Below are 18531 nucleotides of genomic sequence, written 5' to 3'. Positions count from 1 at the left end.
AGGAGAATGGAAATGGTGTGTGTGGCAAAGAAGACACTGGAAAAGAAGTGAAAGAGAACGCAGTGGAGGGTTGGAAAGCAGGGTTCTGGTGAGGTCATGGAAGCAACAGAAACATTCAGAAACTCATTCTATAGCATGGGGAACAAACCAAGCAACTAAAGCAGAAGAAATAGAAATGAGGTTAAGTTAAAAGGGGAAAAAAAATCAACAAAACTGACAGATGACAGACAAGTTACTGGCAGCCCACTCAAGCAGGGTTGTACCACAGGGACAAGACAGATGGAGGAGAGGGATAAGAATGTGGGAGGTAGAAATGGGAGACGAAGGTAGAGATGTTTTAAAAGTTAAAGAAGAGGCTTGGAAGGGTGAGGATGCACAAAAGAGGGCAAGAAGGAAAAGTAGGGAAAGAGAAAAACAGATATGATACATGACAAATAGAAACTGTGGAGATTGATAGAGGTTGGATAGGTGAGGGGAATAGGACAGAGTTAAAACAAGGAGGAAGGGGGTAGAGATGGAGAGATGAACAAAATCGGCAGGTAGGGAAGAAAATTCGAGGAGATAGAAAATGAAGACAGAAAAGTGCATTTTTGGAAAATCTCTAGTGACATTTACATATAGGCCAGACTGGGTAGAACCGCTACCACGGGCATATCCCACTGATAATATGACATTTCCACCCCAAAGTGGTAGGAAAGAAGAGTAAAAAATAGCAATGAGGTTTCAACTCCTACCACCACTAAAATATTCAAGAACCAGTCCTGAGTTCAAAGGGAATTCCTGCATGATGACATGGCTTGTCAAAACTAGTTGATTATTCACAGAAGGGGGCGAGTGGGGAAATAAACCCACCTTTGGAAAATGCCCATCTTGGCAACTCCTTTAATTATTGCATATCTTCAAAACAACAGAGGACTTTGAAACAGAATCAGAGTTTAAAATATTTTATATACTAACAGAAATACCACAGACACCTAACACCCAGTTTCCTCATGAAGTTAATGAAAAAATGATATCAAATCCTATTAATCAAATTTTATTTGCCTGCCTGCCTCCGAGCTACTGGCAATGATGGATTTAAGCACAAAGTAATGATGGGCACATTTAGCAGAGAAAATTTCTATGGCAACCACAAATTACTTCACCGTAAACAACAACAGCTATGAACACAAGCGGCCTCATTAGAGATGGTTAGATGCACATCTCCAACTGCCGCAAAGCACCATGGGTGTGTGTGTTTGTGTGTGTGTGTGTGTGTGTGTGTGTGTGTGTGTGTGTGTGTGTGTGTGTGTGTGTGTGTGTGTGTGTGTGTGTGTGTGTGTGTGTGTGTGTGTGTGTGTGTAGGGGCATGATCCATTTGCAACACCAAAATCTCATTTATTCTGTGCACGCAGAACGCAATGAGAGAATGCAACACGGGGATGAATGATGGGAGGAGGTGCAATGGAGCAGTAAGGGAATACAGGAAGAAAGAGAGAGAAAACCACATGAAAGACTGAGAGAAAGGGAGAGAGAAGGAGAGATGGAGTGATCTGCCTTATTTCCAAGACAACTTCGGTGACAGACCCATTCTTCATTAACCAGTGTCTTTACAGTGTATATGTCAAGCCTGGCAGCAAGACAACTGCAGAAGAGTGTGATCATAATTTATCTATTTAGAATGCCGAGGGGAGATGGCTAAGGTGACGTGCAAAGCTGTTAGCTGAGCCTTCCTGCTGGGCTGTGCAGTGCAGTGCAGTGACATATTACACTGAATGTGACTGTGGAGATAACTGAACTCACAACTTCACAGAGCAGCATATGGAGATGTAATGCTACATACAGTACACACAAAGCCATAAGTCATGTGCTGGGGACATAATGCCATATAATATGCCAAGAGTGTGGGCCTGCGAATGCCTTGTAAAAGCAACCGCTACCAGTGCAAGAGAAATACTTTTGGAGTGAAAACAACTGCCATCCACCATTTCTGCCATGTTTTTAAACATCACACAGAAATAACAGTGCATTAATGTAGATGACACTATGTAACATTTAAAGTAGGGATCAGTAGTATAGATAAAATGCTACTATTTGAGATTGTCAGTGTCGTATTATGTTGATCAAACTGTTAATGTAAGACTCTCAAATAGGAAGTGTTAAAAAAAGCTAATAAAAATATAATTATGCATATAAATAAATTTAAAAAAAAACTTTTGCATGAATGTTTTGAAGTTATGACAACTACTGAATTCATGTTTTACCAACAAAGTATGTTGAGTTATGGAAATTAGCTTCTTCTCTAAAATTAAAGGTATTTTTAGTTAATAGTACTAAATATCTGAAAATATCGATAGGAAGTGAACTCGAAAGCCTAAACACAAAGTAAAAAAAAAAACATTTTATCGAACCAATTTCATTGTTACCTCAATGTGAATTTAGTTTTATTTCAACTAACACAGAAATTTGAGTTTAATTTATACACATTAAGTTGATGAATTTACTGACATTTATATGTCAACCAAATCCATCCATCCATCCATTATCTATACACCGCTTAATCCTCACTAGGGTCGCGGGGGTTGCTGGAGCCTATCCCAGCTGACTCAGGCGAAGGCAGGGGACACCCTAGACAGGTCGCCAGTCTGTCGCAGGGCTACATACAAAGACAAACAAGCACTCACACATTCACACCTACGGGCAATTTAGAATAATCAATTAACCTCAGCATATTTTTGGACTGTGGGAGGAAGCCGGAGTACCCGGAGAAAACCCACGCATGCACAGGGAGAACATGCAAACTCCATGCAGAAAGATCCCGGGAAAGCCGGGACGCGAACCAGGGACCTTCTCGCTGCAAGGCGAAAGTGCTAACCACTACGCCACTGTGCAGCCCTTCAACCAAATCCATCAAAATAATGTTTGATGCTTAAACACTTTATCTAAATCAATAAGATATTTTTTTTTAACTTGCACCCAGGAATTTAGTTAAGTGATGGGAATATGTCCCTTGAAATACTTTTTAATGTTTAGTTTAGCTCTTGAAAATTAGCGTATTGTGATGAATGAATACATTGTAAATTGTTCAGTTACTGTGAAAGATCAATTTGTTGAAAAAAAGTACTGTGCCTCTACCATTGAATGCGCATTGATATATTTTGTCATTACAAGATACAACATTAAACAGTCAACATATTGCAGCATGCTGCGCAGCAGTAATTGAATGAGCAGTGCACTGACAGTAGATTCTTCTACAAGCTGTGTTGTGAATTATATAGTAGGGTTACAGGACTCAATTAAAATGGCTAGTCAATAAAATATGACTGTAGATCCACAGGCAGGATCAAACACTCATTGAATATTACACTATAGTAAATAAAGGCTGCTCAAAGCCAGCACAGCAGTCAACAAAGGGTTAGCAAAAACAGGTCTGACACCTCATGCTCCCTCAATAATTATCACAGAAGTGCCTTTATGCAAGGGACTTGAACTCCATCTACCCAGCAGAGCTGCTCCATGTCCACCAGTAGAGGACTGTTTGTAGTGCACAGTTCCCAGGTGTGACTCTGTCTCCCAATTCAGAAGCTGGATTCTTTGAAGGACACGGTGCATTAACTCGGTCCTTCATAGGACCTAAAAGCCAGGCTGGACTGGCATTTCCTAATGTAATGAGATGGTCTATACTCACAGATAGCAGACGGTGCAATCACACACTCCTCGCCCCCTCATCAAGTCAGATGTAACAGACTTTATGTAACAATGTTGGCCTTGGTCAGCAAAGTGTAAATACCAGTGGGAAAGTGGGGCAAAATTAATGACACCCCAGAGTACAATATGAGTTATACTGTTTCATTTAAACAGGTGATTGGTGACAAACAGTATACAAGGTTAATGGTAAATATATCCATATAAATTCCATTACTCTGTACTGCCCCGTGATTAACAGCATGTCCTGGGTGTTAACAAGAAATGTGACATTTATGCCTGGCTGCCAGTATTTACACCCTGCAGTGGCTTTTTAATTGATCTATATTAAGCAATATATTTAACAGTTGCTCATAGCATTCTGACTGCAAATACCTGCTAAATATGACATAGCTGCCTACTCTTCAAGTTGGGAACTGACTGGTGCACGATGGTTTGTAACACACGACTGCAGAGGATGTAAGAGGCGATTCTTTCTAAAGTGAGGGAAAAGAGGGCCTCATCTCTCAGGCCTTGACAGCTCATTATGACATATTTGGCATGTAAAACTTCAAGCTTTGAATGATCCAGTCCCCGCATTAGACTATTTAGCACAGCTCTACTCAAAAAAGCATGCACAATGAGGCAGCATTCCCTGGGTAAACAAGGTTTAAAAAAGCCACCGAACTGATAAATACTTGAGCATTTTCTGAGCTCTTTGCCTCCCTAGCTCTTTAATGGCTCTTTCCATCACAGAGTAATCTTTCCATTTTCTCACTTTCCGATCGATAGGGACTCAGGGAGAATGAAAGGCCTTTTCCCTCTCAAATAGGGATAAAGCTTAACACACGGGGCCGTCTCATGTTTTCAAATCATGTCAACCAGACTACAGGATCAGATGAAGTGGCACCAGGAGTAAAGAACAAGTAAATCTCTGAACTAAAGAACACAGACAAAAGCTAAAATGATTCCAGTGTGCTTAAAAAAGAAGAGCTGTAGTTGTTTGAGGGTTATAAATACATAGTATCATTACCTCAGCGCAATTTTAAAAGGCCGAGCGAGAGAGACAGTCAACAGAGGGAGCAGCTTCATGAAAACAATGGAGCTTGCAAAGTGAAAGCAGTGTGAAGCCTGTATAGGAAAGGTACCTTTCAAACACCCACTTAACAGCAGCTATTGTGTCTACGATGGTTTTGTGTAATAGGAAGGGGCAAAAATGGACCAGGGATGTTTTTTAGTAGGGCAAGTGGCAGACTAATTTACTTGCACCACCAGGCAAGGTAAAAGTGATGAATAAAAATAGACGAAATACCATGTGTCTTCACATTATACCACTCATTATTCGACTATTTAGTTAAATGAATAACTGTAACACTGAATACCAATTTGTAATAAATAACTGGAAAAGTATCTAGGAGAAATAATGTTATAACTACACTATGTAAGTCAAAAACAGAAAATTAATTTGACTCGGTGCATTTAAAGGGAGGCATAATGTTCTGTGGCATCATTCCAGGAGCAACCAAACTTGTCTGATAGCTAATTACATTAGCAAACTAGCATTCGCAGCTGTGTCATTCAGTTTAACAGTATATATTTTACACTTCACTATGTACTATATCAATAACATTAGCTGAGCGCTAACCTAGAGAATTGTTAGCTGCTCTCACTGAGTCAGTCATGTTGACACAAAAATACATTTTGGGATTAGCTAAGCTAACATAGCTGACTGAAGAGGGGTGAGCCAGCGTGCTAGCCCCAATTGACATTATCTTACAATGTATCCATCATGTTGTTAGAGTTGAAAACACTACGGGACAGAGTAATGATAAAATAATAGCTATGTTAGACCATTGGTTCGCCAACGTGGAGCAGAAAAAAAATAAAAATAAAAAAGTAAACTCTTGTCATTTCTACCCTGACAAGTGACTTTTGTGTCTGGCCAAGTGAAAGGTAAATTTTCTTGTCCAAAGGATAAGTGCCCTAAAAGTTACTGTTGAGCCCTGATGGAGAAATTAAAGGGCTTAAGAGCAATGTTTCTCCATTCAGTCTAGCAGGATCTTCCCTGGTGTCTGACCCCAACACTTAGCTTTGCCTGTAAAGGGAGAGTCCTGGCAGACACATTCATTTAATCAATGCTTTTCTAACACATCATCGTGCAGTTTCCAAAGTCTCATAGCCCCAAAGTGCTAGCTCACTCCAGCAGTACTTCTATAGAACAGCTGAGCCCTGGAGAGCACCTCACGCTGTAGACAGCCAGAGTGATAACATGAGATGATTTGTAGTAAATCTTATACTGTCCGCTGCCTAACAGAATCATCCAGGAAAAGCCTTGGTTACTGCCTCATGCTGGCAGCCATCCAGCGCTTCATTATTGCTCAAGCAATGAGAGTTAACACAGGCTATCTGCAAAATGTTGTCATTAGCATTAAAGTTACAGTGCTACCTGTATTTCAGTTGAATTTATTATTAGCATTCAGGAACCACATTAGCCCTTTGGCTATTCCTATATTAGCATTCAAGATATTGCTAACAAGTTCATCAGCATGCAGGCAAATGCAAGCCTGAGTTAGATTTGAAACTCAGGTAGCATTCACATGCGGATGGTAGCGGGACTTTGTGGTAGGGATGCAGAGTGCAGGCTAAGTGATTAGCAGAAAGAGCTCTTACTTCACATGCAGGATCAGCACTGGGCTCTGTTGCAGCGTTAAAGGCTAATGAAGCAGGGCCCGGGTGAGGGAGAGGGAATGAGCATAAGAAGGGACGTAGAATGGGCGTGGGTCTTTGTGATCCTTACAGCACAGCCATGATCACACGTTTATAATCGGGGGTCTCACAGTCCCACTCACACTAAATTCATGCAAGAGATGTGCAAACACATGGCCTTGTTTTTGTTTCATGCAGGTGCGAGCATATGGACATGCATTTTAATTCAATTATGTAAAAAGTAATCACAGATACACAAAACAACCACACACACATCTCAGGGGTTGTGGTGTTTTGGCAGTAACCAGCCTGTTTACGAGTGGATATTCCAAGGTCCCTGTGATTAAAACAGCTCCAAAGCGCTCCTGACACTCCATTACCCAGCATGCCCCGGGTGAGGCAGGATCGTACATATTGATTTCACGCCTCATTAGACTTTCTGTCTAACAATGTCATTGTTCTTCCTGGTTCTACAGGATTGTGCATCGTTCAGAAATGACAACGTGTAACTCTGGGAGGGGACGGTGGACACATAACAAATGAACACATTAATATTGGGGTTGTTGGGAACATCATGGGAAAAACCTCACTAGCTGCAGACTTCTGACCCACTTTTCAGTTGAAGTTGCTTTTGAAAAACTGTTGCTCATTCACAGAACAGTTGGTCAGCAGAAAGTCCTCTGACTTTATTCAGCGTTAGTTTTATGACAAAAGTAATCATACCGCAGGAAAACGTCAATATCAACTGAGAAGTCTTGGTTTTACAAAAAACTTTTAATCTATTTTTGTTTCTATTTCTGTTTTCACACTATTCTTGATTTTTTTTTCTAGCTCCAAAACCTGATTTAAATTAAAAGTGTGTAGTGTAGCTTCAACGCAGATGGCAAGTGTCACCTTGGTGATCATACAGTGCACTCATGCGAAGATGAGCAGAACAATTTTATGTTTATTTGGGGTGGACTGCTTCATTTTGAAACAACAGCACTTTTTTTTTTTTTTAAGGCGTTTTATGGTGCATTGGTAGCAGTTTACAACAACAGCAGCCACCAAAAAAAAAAAAAAAACTGATGTATGCACTGGCAGAAAGCCTGGCTGTAGTTCTGACTGTGATCAGACAAGTATTTGAAATAAACACTATGTAACTGGACTGACTTTAAGGAGTTTCCAACAGGTGTGCTCATGGCAAGAGCTGTGCCTAAGTCCTGACAGGAAGCATCTGCAGCTGATCATGACAGAGGCAAAGAGCATTTCCTGCAACTTTTTTATATCATCAGCATTAGCAGTTAAGGGAACATCATTCCTTGAAAGGCAATATTGCTAGAATGCCCTGATCAGTTTTGATGAAAAAGTTTTCATTTTGTGGTTGTTTCTCCCAAGAATGTGGAATTTTTTTGCTTGTTTTTTGATTGTTTCTTGTTTTTTGGTGAGCTTCCAGCAATCTTGGAGTGTTTGTATTGGATCATTTATCCCCACCGCAAAGAGTGTACAAACAGCACTGTACTGTGATTCCACTTTCACTGATTGACCTTCAAACAGTAATTGGCAAGTCTGGTTTGGTTGTTGTGTCAGGGTGTTGGATATTGGATGGCTGCCACTGAAGCTCGGCTCTGTCTCTTTTCACGCTCTCCCATGTGCGCTCTTCCAAGCTTCTGCCCTTCTTTCTATCACCTAATAATCTCCAGATTTCTACCTGTGGTCTCAGTCATCACCTCTCTGTCTTGCAGCCCACATTTTAGCTCTCCTCACCCCACTTTATACATAAACTTTGCATGATTTCCATGTTTCGTGTCATATGTCTTCCTCATGTCTTTCTTTTTTCCTTTCTCTCTGGCCCAAAGCATAGCAGCTGCAGTTAGCATGTACCCTGCCAGATGCCAGTTATGATGATGGTGATGGTACAGTTGGGTTGCTGGCTGGGTGATGTTGACTAAGTGGAACACTGCAGCACCACTGGCAGACACAAGCTCATGCATGCACACACACACACACACACACACACACACACACACACACACACACACACACACACACACACACACACACACACACACACACACACACACACACACACACACACACACACACACACACACACACACACACACACACACACACACACAGCTACACACAAAATAACAGTGCCAAAGAGCACAACAGCCTCCAGGCCAACTAATAATTCTTCCCCAGTCAAAGTACTTCTGAGGCAAAGTGAGGCAGCTGAAAACCACCCTTTTTCTGCCCAAGAAGTCTCCCACAAATACTCCTTCAGGGAGTAAATGGCAAGGGGATACTGCTACTATGACATACCTCCCACTAAAGCTTGCATAAAAATCATTACAAGTCACCTTGGCAGCTTTTAGCTTCATTTAAAAGGTACAAGTCATCATCAGGAATTGGTCTCACACATTAAAAATGCACCTGGCATTTGTGAGTGAATCATGTGTACTGAAGAAAACACACTGTAGGACTGGATCACACACACACACACACACACACACACACACACACACACACACACACACACACACACGCACACACACACACACACACACAAAGTACTGCTCTCTACTGAATGAATGACTGAGTAGGCAACTACTGGAAAACTGCTTCACTACAGTTCACAGATAGGTTTGGCTCCACGGTGTAATCAGATATCGGCGTCTCTGTGTGTGCACATGCGTGTGTACAAAGCATCTGTGTCTCCCACTTTTTTTTTTCCCCTGCTGAGCGTGTTTACTGGCAAAACTGAAACTACCTAACAAACAACCATGCCTTGGATTACAATGTACTTAGCCGCATGATTTACACAATTTTACACACAGAGACAGAGGCAGGCAAGCAGATACAGGTCCATACACACTACTAGTGATTGCACAGATGAGCATGTGCTGTACATGCAATGCATATGTACAATTAGTCCATTCACTCACACAGTAAATACCCCCTGAGTGTGTGTCCACCAGCTAAATTATCTGTTCCCACATTGGCACAGTGAAAGAGACAAACGCTGAAGGACACTGAGGGCACACGCTAACCGAAAGTGGCACCAAACCCAATTTTCAGAATAAAAACGAATGGTGGATCGGTTCACAGCACAAAGCACATCCATTCCTTGAATCTGCTGTTTAAGTTTTAACTGTAAGGTGGAACGAGTTGCAATTACTCAGGTCAAATGCAAGCCTCACTCTATATTGTAACAGTAGCAAACAACCTTACAATGTATAAAAAAATCAATGAAACTGTTTATTACTGATAATTTTATAATGGCTGGCAACCGGTGAACATGATTTTTATCCTTTTTTGACATGTTCAGGAGACATTGGGGATTTCATCAGCTGCGGTATTTGATAGTTGTGGGTGTGGGAGAGGATTCATTTCTTTCCCATCATTCTGACCCAGAGACAGAGTTAATTTATACCAGCTGCAAAATACAGCTGTCAAATCCTGCAACAGACAGGGCATCAATAAGGGGAGAGAACAGGAGGGACAGAGATGGAGGGTGAGACAGAGAAGGCGAGAAGTCTATTAGGACACACAAATGACACACACACCTACACCTATTTACTTTCAAAGATGATTGTAAACGGTACACAGACACCTACACATAATCACTTTTAACGCAACTTCCATAAGTGTTGGAGAGTGTCAGTGTTAGAGAATATGCACAGTCAATAACCAGAGCTGTAGTCAAGCTTAGTGGGAGCACGTTAGCAAAAGGAAAGTTTTCAGCTCACTCTAAAGGCCAATGGAGTGCACTCAGAAAAGGAGTCTGGAGAATAACCAGCAGACTCGAGGATAGAATACATTACCCTCTCAGCTCAGAAAAAGACCTTGCTCCTTTCAAATACACAAACTGCTTCCATCAGCTGTGAACCCTTTATAACTTGAGTGGTTTATGGATGCTTCCAGCTCACATTCAACAAGCTCAAAGCAAGATGAACACATTGCTGTTCAACAACATCAAGGAACTGCAAGTGCTGATCTGAACGAGGAATAATATGACAAAGAAGACAATAATGGCAACAACCCTGAAGATATTTCTTTAGTTAATAATTAAATCTATTCCATATACATATAATTATTCTCAATTATGTAAAAAAAATTACTTTGTAGATAAATACAAAAACTATTTGTAAAAGAACTAACTCTAGAGTTAAGTTGAGAAGTCTAATACAACAACTATGACAATGCTGCTCTTCAGTATCTGATTAGATTTCATATGCTCTCCATTCTTTTATTAAATTCCTTGAAAAAAAAAACACAATCAATGATTTACGTCAACAACAAAAAAAAACTAAGCAAAAAGAAAGCTTATAATTGAACATGTAATGTAACATAAACAAATATTTAAATGGTGCTGGCATGTCAGGTTGGTATCTATCATTTTAAGATAAGAAAATTGGAGAACAATGTTAACGAGAAATAAAAACAGTCAGAGTCCTATATAGCAATGATAACTAAAGGCTGATAAAAGCACCACATTTATCAAATTTGTAAGACAGCATCCAGACACAGGGGTCTAACTGTATGCACGGCCTGTTAAAGTTGCTGTTGCATTTTTTGGGGGATTCTTTTTGCATTTCACATTTTATTGGATTATTGCTGGTGACTTTTTGGAACCATCTCTGGACATGCTGGTTGGGGGACTTCTGTTCTTTAATTTTTTGCCATGTTTTTGCCACTTTCATTCAGCTGTGCTGCTGTTGGATGGTGACCAGAACAACAGCAACAACTGACCAAAAGCCAAAAGTGCTAAAATATCACTTCTGTCTGTACACATGAATCAAATCAAAAAGCTGCTTTTAATGTCGATAACCATGCTGAAATCAGACAAGGACAGGTAGAGGAATAAAAAAGCAAAAAAAGTCAAATAAGATGGCTCCAGAAAACAGAGACTGATGTAGAAGAGATACAAACCAAATCTAACTTCCACCATCTTGGACAATGTCAGATGCTGAACAAACAGAAGAACAAGCTATAGCAACAGATAATGGAGGGTACATCCATGAGTGTACTGCTAGGTGTATCACAGAGACACGGAAGTAGGAGTTACTCCCAACTCAATTGTTACTATCGACGGTTATCAGATAGTTCGGGCAGACAGGAATAAATCTGAGAGCGGCAAAGAAAGAGGCAGAGGATTTGCCACTTTTATTGACAACAAATGGTGGCACCCTGATCACATTACAGTGAAGGATGGTTTCTGCAGCAGAGATATTGAATTGTTAGCCCTGAGGTTACATCCATACAACCAACCTCCAATAATCCAGCAACTGTGCTCTACCACAACACTCCAGATGATGCAGTCCAGTGTTTTCTTGTATTCTTGTATTGTACTGTATTCTTCTGAATGTTACAGTTGTCACATTTTTGAGCAACTGAAGCAATGTATCTTGGGGGTTATTAAAAAATTCTGCCTCCTGCTTTGGTCATGTTTTAAGTTTAGCAGCCAACAAGATAGAAAGGAACATTAAACACCCTCCAAAACAGCCTCCCAGTCAACAAAATGTGTTTCTCTATGACTGTTGAATCCGTGACTATCATTTTAACCCTCTGGCCTGTTTTCTCCCTTTTTCTAATGTTTTTCTGGCTCTAAAGAGTGCATAACTCCAAAAGGCAAAAATCTATCAATAATAGAATATCATTTGAAAACAATAAATTGGATAGATTCTAAAATATGGGCATGACAAATAGAAAGCATCATCTCTTTTAAGTCAGAGTATTTTCCCCAGAAAAGATTAATTGGCTGCTGCCGGCTATTTAGAACAGCAAATATCATCAAACTCATCATTGGTGGAATTATTAAATCAGGGTATCAATCAGGGAAACAGCAAAACATGAGAAAACATGCAGATTGTGATTTAGCAGGAAACAAGGTTAAATTGCCAGGGCTTATTCCAGAGCAGGACATTAACTCCAAGTAAATGAGAATATGCAGAAAACTGATAAATTGTGAAGCAAATCAGCACCGGTTAAATTGGTCTCTGTGAAGCTCTCCTGAGGCAGTTGGAACTCTCCTGAGGCGAGTTGAGACATGATGCAACACACTGCAAAGCATCTTGAGAAATCCAAATGGCTTCAACTGTAGCAGTATGGGAGTTGTTAAATCTGAAAAATTTAACAGGGGAGATAGCCAGCTGACATTCATTTGAGAATGCAGAGATTGTGCATGAAGCAGATTTCCTGTTGCGCTTCCCCACTTAAGGACATTAAATGTGACCTTTGATGTTTCACCATCTTAAAAAGAGTAACTCACAAAGAGTGGTCTACAAAAATGTAGAATTTTCCTATTCAGTTATTGAGTGCACAGTATAGAGTTTCATTTTGCAAAATGTGTGACAGTAAGCCACACATTTTGAAGTTGTTTCCAACTGATTTCATTACATTTCAAGAAACCATTTAAATTCCTTAAGTCATACCTGGAGAAATACTATGAACTTCCTTTTGCACAGGAATAAAATATATCTGAGGACTTCATGTGCTTTCAAGAACACGGAGGACACATGGCACACTTTCAGTAACTCCAGGCTGAAGGAGTGACTTAGCGGTGATGATGAGTGCAGTACAATGAGTTACAGATCTTGACTACAGGTCGGCCCCAAAGAAAAAACAAAGGTGACAGGAAGATAGGTGATAAACTTTTCAGTGGCATGTGTGTAGATAAACCTCAGGGATCTCTGTTGAATAACAGTGTAGCTGCTATTTAAGTTGCACCTCCTTTTCTCTATGGCCAACTTCGACCAGGCACAACTGAGCCAGTGACCACAGGATGCAAGCTAACAGACCACAAAATCATAAAATCAGCCACCTTAGAGAAGATAATGGATTTCGGCCGTCCTGTAAGTTACACCAACCTCTCACTGTAGTAGTTTTAAAATCCTAATAGAATTTGACATGTGGTTGCATCATGCACATTAGGAGAAACTTCAGTTATTCCCCTCTATAATCTCACAGACATGCACACACTACATGATCTGAAAATCATGTTGCATCACAAGTGCTCCACCTCACCTGATCTCAGGGGGAAACAGATGCAAACAAAATGGAGACTGTGATGCAACAACCTGCTGTAACACTAATAATACTTTGCAGTGACCTTTAACTGTTAGTAGCTTCCAGTTCGAGAAAGCTTAGCATGTTTATCAATTTTAATTCCTAGGTATCATGCTGGATGTCATCAGGGCAGCCCTGATGAATTTCTGGATATTTAAGAGTGGATCTGTAAACCACTCACATAACCAAATAATCTGAGCAGATCACTGGATCAGGCCAAGATCCAAGACCAGATTTCTCCTTTGATTGTAGGGAGAGGTGGCACTAAGACCTTTTCCTAATCCAGATGGTTTTAAGACACTTACTTGTCACTGAAATTGTAAGGCAAAGTGTTCATTTTTCAAACTGGTTTGCATGAAGATTGAACTAGGAACTGAGATTAAATGTTCAGATCTTCATTGGATTTTACAGAATACATTGGGTATTTTTTTCTCAAACCTCCTGGTTTAAGTCAAGACCGCCGAGTGTGTGTTTTATGGTTACTGCTGGTCAAGTTGTTTTTGCTGATACCATAAGAGTGTTAGAATGGCTAATTTTACAGGCAGTATCGCTCTAACTCAAGACTGTTAGTGCAGCCTACTCATGTGTAAAGCTTTGCACACATATCTGCAAGTGCAACTATGTAATTTCACTAATCTACACATATCGTGGTATTTTCTTGTTGTTTTTGGCTGCATTGTGCTTCATGAAAATGTAGCTTAATGGTCACAGTAGCAACAGTTGTTATGTGAATATAAAGGCGGGAGATCAGAAGCTGATTCAGCTAGGTTCCTCTGGCAATGTTCAGAGGAAAGGGAGAGAAAAGATATACACATGCAATATTCACGAGCAGCAGCATACTTTTATTACCTCAGCTAGAACTCAGAACCATTGTGTTTCATGAAAAAAAAAATGTTAAGCTATCACCAAGAGCACCTGACAAAAAGTACTACAATGTTCTGTCTTACCACCATTTTCCAGTGCATTCATTCATTGTCGAACTCCTCCTCTCTCAAATCATTTAGTAACCCCCAGTGCCAACAGTAGTAGTAGATAAGTTCACTAACATGGAAATACTACATGCCACATATTCTTTAGCATTTCCCCAGCAATGAACACGAAAGCACAAACACATACGCGCACACACACACACACACACACACACACACACACACACACACACACACACACACACACACACACACACACACAAGCAAACAGATGGTGTCTTGTAAATGGAATCTAAGCCATGTATTCCTCACGTGTGGATCCTCACAGGGATACCACAGTGAGAGAGGTGTGTGTTAGGCATCATGATGTGCCACAATGGGAGCAGGACTGCTGGGTTACTGGAGCATTAAGTATGCAGGGAACACACACGCAGACATACACACCTGGACAGAGAACGTCAGTGTAAGGCAGAGAGAGAGAGTATGTCAGCTATATTTAGAGTTACCCTTTTATCATCCATTTACATCATGCTTCTGTTACACACTTGCAAATGCAAGCAAATACAAGTAACAAAGACAAAAAAGGCAACAAATTATAGACAATGTAGAAGTAAATTGTAAAAACTGATGTATGTTTAAGATGTGCTGATAAAATGACATGTTAAAGCTATCACATGATGCAACATTTTGGTGTTGTCAGCACCATCAGTTATTATGGGCAAACGTTGTGTGTCCGATGTATGAAATGCATTATTCATGAAATATCATGGTTTTGTGCAAATACGCCTGCTGAAGACAACTATATCATATACATACAGTTCAATCTAAGAGCAGCAGCGTATAGCTACATATCAGTCCATAACCATGGAACAACTACAGAGGGAAAAAAGGGAGATTTAGTGAAGAAAACTGCAACTACTGATCTGGCATAAAATTCTAGAAATAAAATCTATGCTGTGCATTTACCTGGTAAGGCAGATTTAGCAACAATATGACAACATCACTTGATATACAGTCCCATTGTAAGTGCAAATACTACACTGTTTGTGGCCATAAAAAAGGTTTGTCTGCCTTCCTGAACTGTTAAATTGATAGACTTTGAATTTGTTGTTTCTAAAGAATGACTTATATGGAGATTTTTTTTTTTGCAATTGATTGTTGCTGAGTAGATACTATAGATCCATTCAGCTCCAATGGATTACCTGACTGAAAATACATTTCTCAATAATAAATCAATTTGAATGTCTTATTTCTTTACTCAGAAATCCTCATATTTCTGTCAGACATCAGGGAGAGCTGTTCAGCGACAGATTCATACATTCTCCTCTTGTTGCTAAATGTGCACTATATTTACCTTCATCTGAGAATGGACTGTCCAGTGCATTTGGTAAAAATGTCTGTAAAAATGTTTGGCTTAAGGAAAAGAATGAACACTCCCACGGAACAGTAAATAGTATGGTATTATTATTTTTCAACCCACTACCTTGTAACAGTATTGCATTAGTGTGGTGTGAATCAGTAGAGCTGAATGGATCTGATTAAATCAGGTATGCTGCAATGAATCAGCATTGTGAGAGTACTGAGATATTTTCTGATGTGAAAAAATACATTCCAGCAGCCACTGCAGCCGTTCTGTCCAATGCACTGCTATGTAGAGCTGATTAGAGTTGTTGTAAGATAAAACTCCTTGTTTCCTGTTCGGCAATTAACTTTGAATTTCCAAAACATTTCTTTTCTCAGGGGAAGAGTCTTTAGAGCTGTCGCACTGCAGAAGAAAATAAGACTTCAACAATGGCTACATGTCTGTGATGTATTCCTATCTGAGTAACTTCTACTACATTTGCTCTCCCAGCGGGAGCAGGGAAATGTGGGTTCAAATCTGGTCTAGTGCATGGATCTGACTAAACACGGCATGCTTCAGTGATTCAGTAATGTGAGAGCACTGAGAGGTTCTCTGGTCTGGGAAAAAACACAAATGAATGCCATTTGTGAGGGGGAAAAAAAGCTTAAATTGCCATCAGCACTTGTCCTTCACTCGGTAAGGGTAAATGGAATATTTTATGGTATTAAATTAAGGAGAACTTCAGACTCAATGTAGATAGGCAAAATGATAAATCTATGGTGTATTGTACTAGCTGATGAGCTAAATCCAAATGAAACAGCATTCCATTACACAACGGAATAAGTCCAAGGATAAGCACAAATCACCAAATGCAATTAGTGTGAACTTGAAGGATTTTTTTTCAGGAACGTTTTCTCATTGCTAAAGCAAAGAGTTTGAGCCAGGCTGTTTTATACGTCAGCCTAACACCTCTAATCTAACATGTTAATTCAATAAGTAAGAAACATAGTCTGCTGCTTCCTTCACATCAAACCAACCCACTGTGATTTCCATCCTTCGATCTGCTTCGTCTTCCCACCCTTCTTCATATTGTCCTTTTCTGTTCTTCCTGCTAACAGAAACTAGGGAGCATCATGGCCTGTCCTGTTGCAGTTAAACAGTTGCCTTCCAACGCACCCCATCAAATAACTGCCTTCATTTTAATGACTTCTTCAATTATGCCTACACCAGCTAGAGCTCTCGGCCCCTAATCTCCATCATTCCCATCCATTACACTCACGCATTCCCTTGGCACCAATCAATCTTTGGTTTCTTTTAATCACTTTAAAGCAGCAGACCGGCTTTTTCCCCTGAATAGCAGCAACAACCTCCTGACCTGCCTCATAGCAAGCTGTTCGTCGACTATGAGGCGACATAAGAGGACTAAAAGCAAAAATTTGCCTATTATCAAAGTTTACCACAATGCGGATTTGGCATATTTTCAACACACACATATACATGGGAGAGTTCCTACCTGCTCTTTGACAGAGGCAAGGATGGAGGAGGTCGTCTCTGTCTCAGATCTCTCTCCATTGGAGGCTGGCATCACAGGGGGGACCATGGCCCCCTTCTCCTGCTCTGCAGGCTGCTCTGGCACCGGCATTGCTAATATTAACACACACACATAAAGAAAAAAGAAAAAAAAAAGGATTTTTTAATGGATGAGGACCTCTGTCACCTTTTATCTTTGCATAATCATCCAATCAACTCCACATTGATTTGGAGAAGTATGGCAGCAGAGATGTAGGACTTGTGACTTCTCTCTCTGGAACTACTGAGATACAATGCTGATAAACTTAAGAATCTAAAAAGTCAGCCTTTTAGAGTATTTTGTAGATGACAATTGCTCAATTAAGATATTAATCAACATTATGACTTTCTGATAGAAATGTTACTTGGGGTCCGAAACCCTGATTTTCTGTTTATTGCATCTTGTTCATAATCTTAAAATGTCAACTTTGGGGGCAAAAATTTTGTCTCTCTACATCACCCTATCAGATAAAGTGAAAAGTCCAGCAAATAAATGGAAAAAAATCCTCTTTGAAGATAGATTTTGTGCACAATTGTATTTAAAAAAAAATATTACCAAATTAATCGTGACAGAGTTTACAGAGCATGCCACATAACTCATATTTCTCCTCTCACCCCATGTCTTTGTTTGCCTCTTCACCGCTCATTATCTACGAAATCCAAAAATTCACTCAAAATAGATTAAAAATTGTCAATACTGCAAAAACAAAAAAATTAAAATAACAGTAAAAATCTTGCATAATATGAAAAAATCTGTGAACAATTATTCATTACAATTATTCAAAATAGAATTATTAAAAAGTTTTAGCCGATTTAAATGCAGGGGCTTACACAGTGGCTTGGTGGTTAGCATCATCACCTCGCAGCATGGAGTTTGCATGTTCTCCTTGTGCATGTGTGGGTTTTCTCCAGGTTCTCCAGCTTCCTCCCACAGTCCAAAAACATGCTGAGGTTAACTGGTGTTTTTAAATTGTCCGTAGGTGTGAATGTGAGTGTGACTGTTTGTCTCTATGTGTAGCCCTGTGGTGTGACTGTTTGTCTCTATGTGTAGCCCTGTGATAGACTGGTGACCTGTCCATGCCCTGCTATCGCCCCAAGTCAGATGGGATAGTCTCCAGCCCCCACACAACCCTAATGAGGATTAAGCGGTGTACAGATAATGGATGGATGGATTTAAATATAGTAGAACAGTGTAATTTTATTTACACTATTATTTTGTTTCATGATATGATGCTATATGATTGCACTGCTCCTTAAAAGGATGTGATG

At 40.0% G+C, this 18531-nt stretch overlaps 1 protein-coding gene across 5 annotated transcripts in view; it reads right to left on the bottom strand.

Annotated features, from left to right (window-relative positions):
* Positions 1 to 18531, bottom strand: part of ctnnd2a (catenin (cadherin-associated protein), delta 2a) — a 271300-nt gene that overhangs the window by 214364 nt on the left and 38405 nt on the right. For all 5 annotated transcript variants that reach the window (XM_035943707.2, XM_035943706.2, XM_035943711.2 and 2 more), the window contains one exon: positions 17207 to 17337. In XM_035943707.2, the coding sequence (XP_035799600.1) occupies positions 17207 to 17335 (129 nt within the window). In that variant the 5' untranslated portion in view covers positions 17336 to 17337. The remainder of the gene's footprint in view (positions 1 to 17206; positions 17338 to 18531) is intronic.

The sequence above is a fragment of the Amphiprion ocellaris genome, chromosome 22 (genome assembly GCF_022539595.1).
Source record: "Amphiprion ocellaris isolate individual 3 ecotype Okinawa chromosome 22, ASM2253959v1, whole genome shotgun sequence".
Classification (NCBI taxonomy): domain Eukaryota; kingdom Metazoa; phylum Chordata; class Actinopteri; family Pomacentridae; genus Amphiprion; species Amphiprion ocellaris.
The sequence above is the reverse complement of the archived record's forward strand: the minus strand, read 5'-3'. Positions and strand labels throughout refer to the sequence as shown.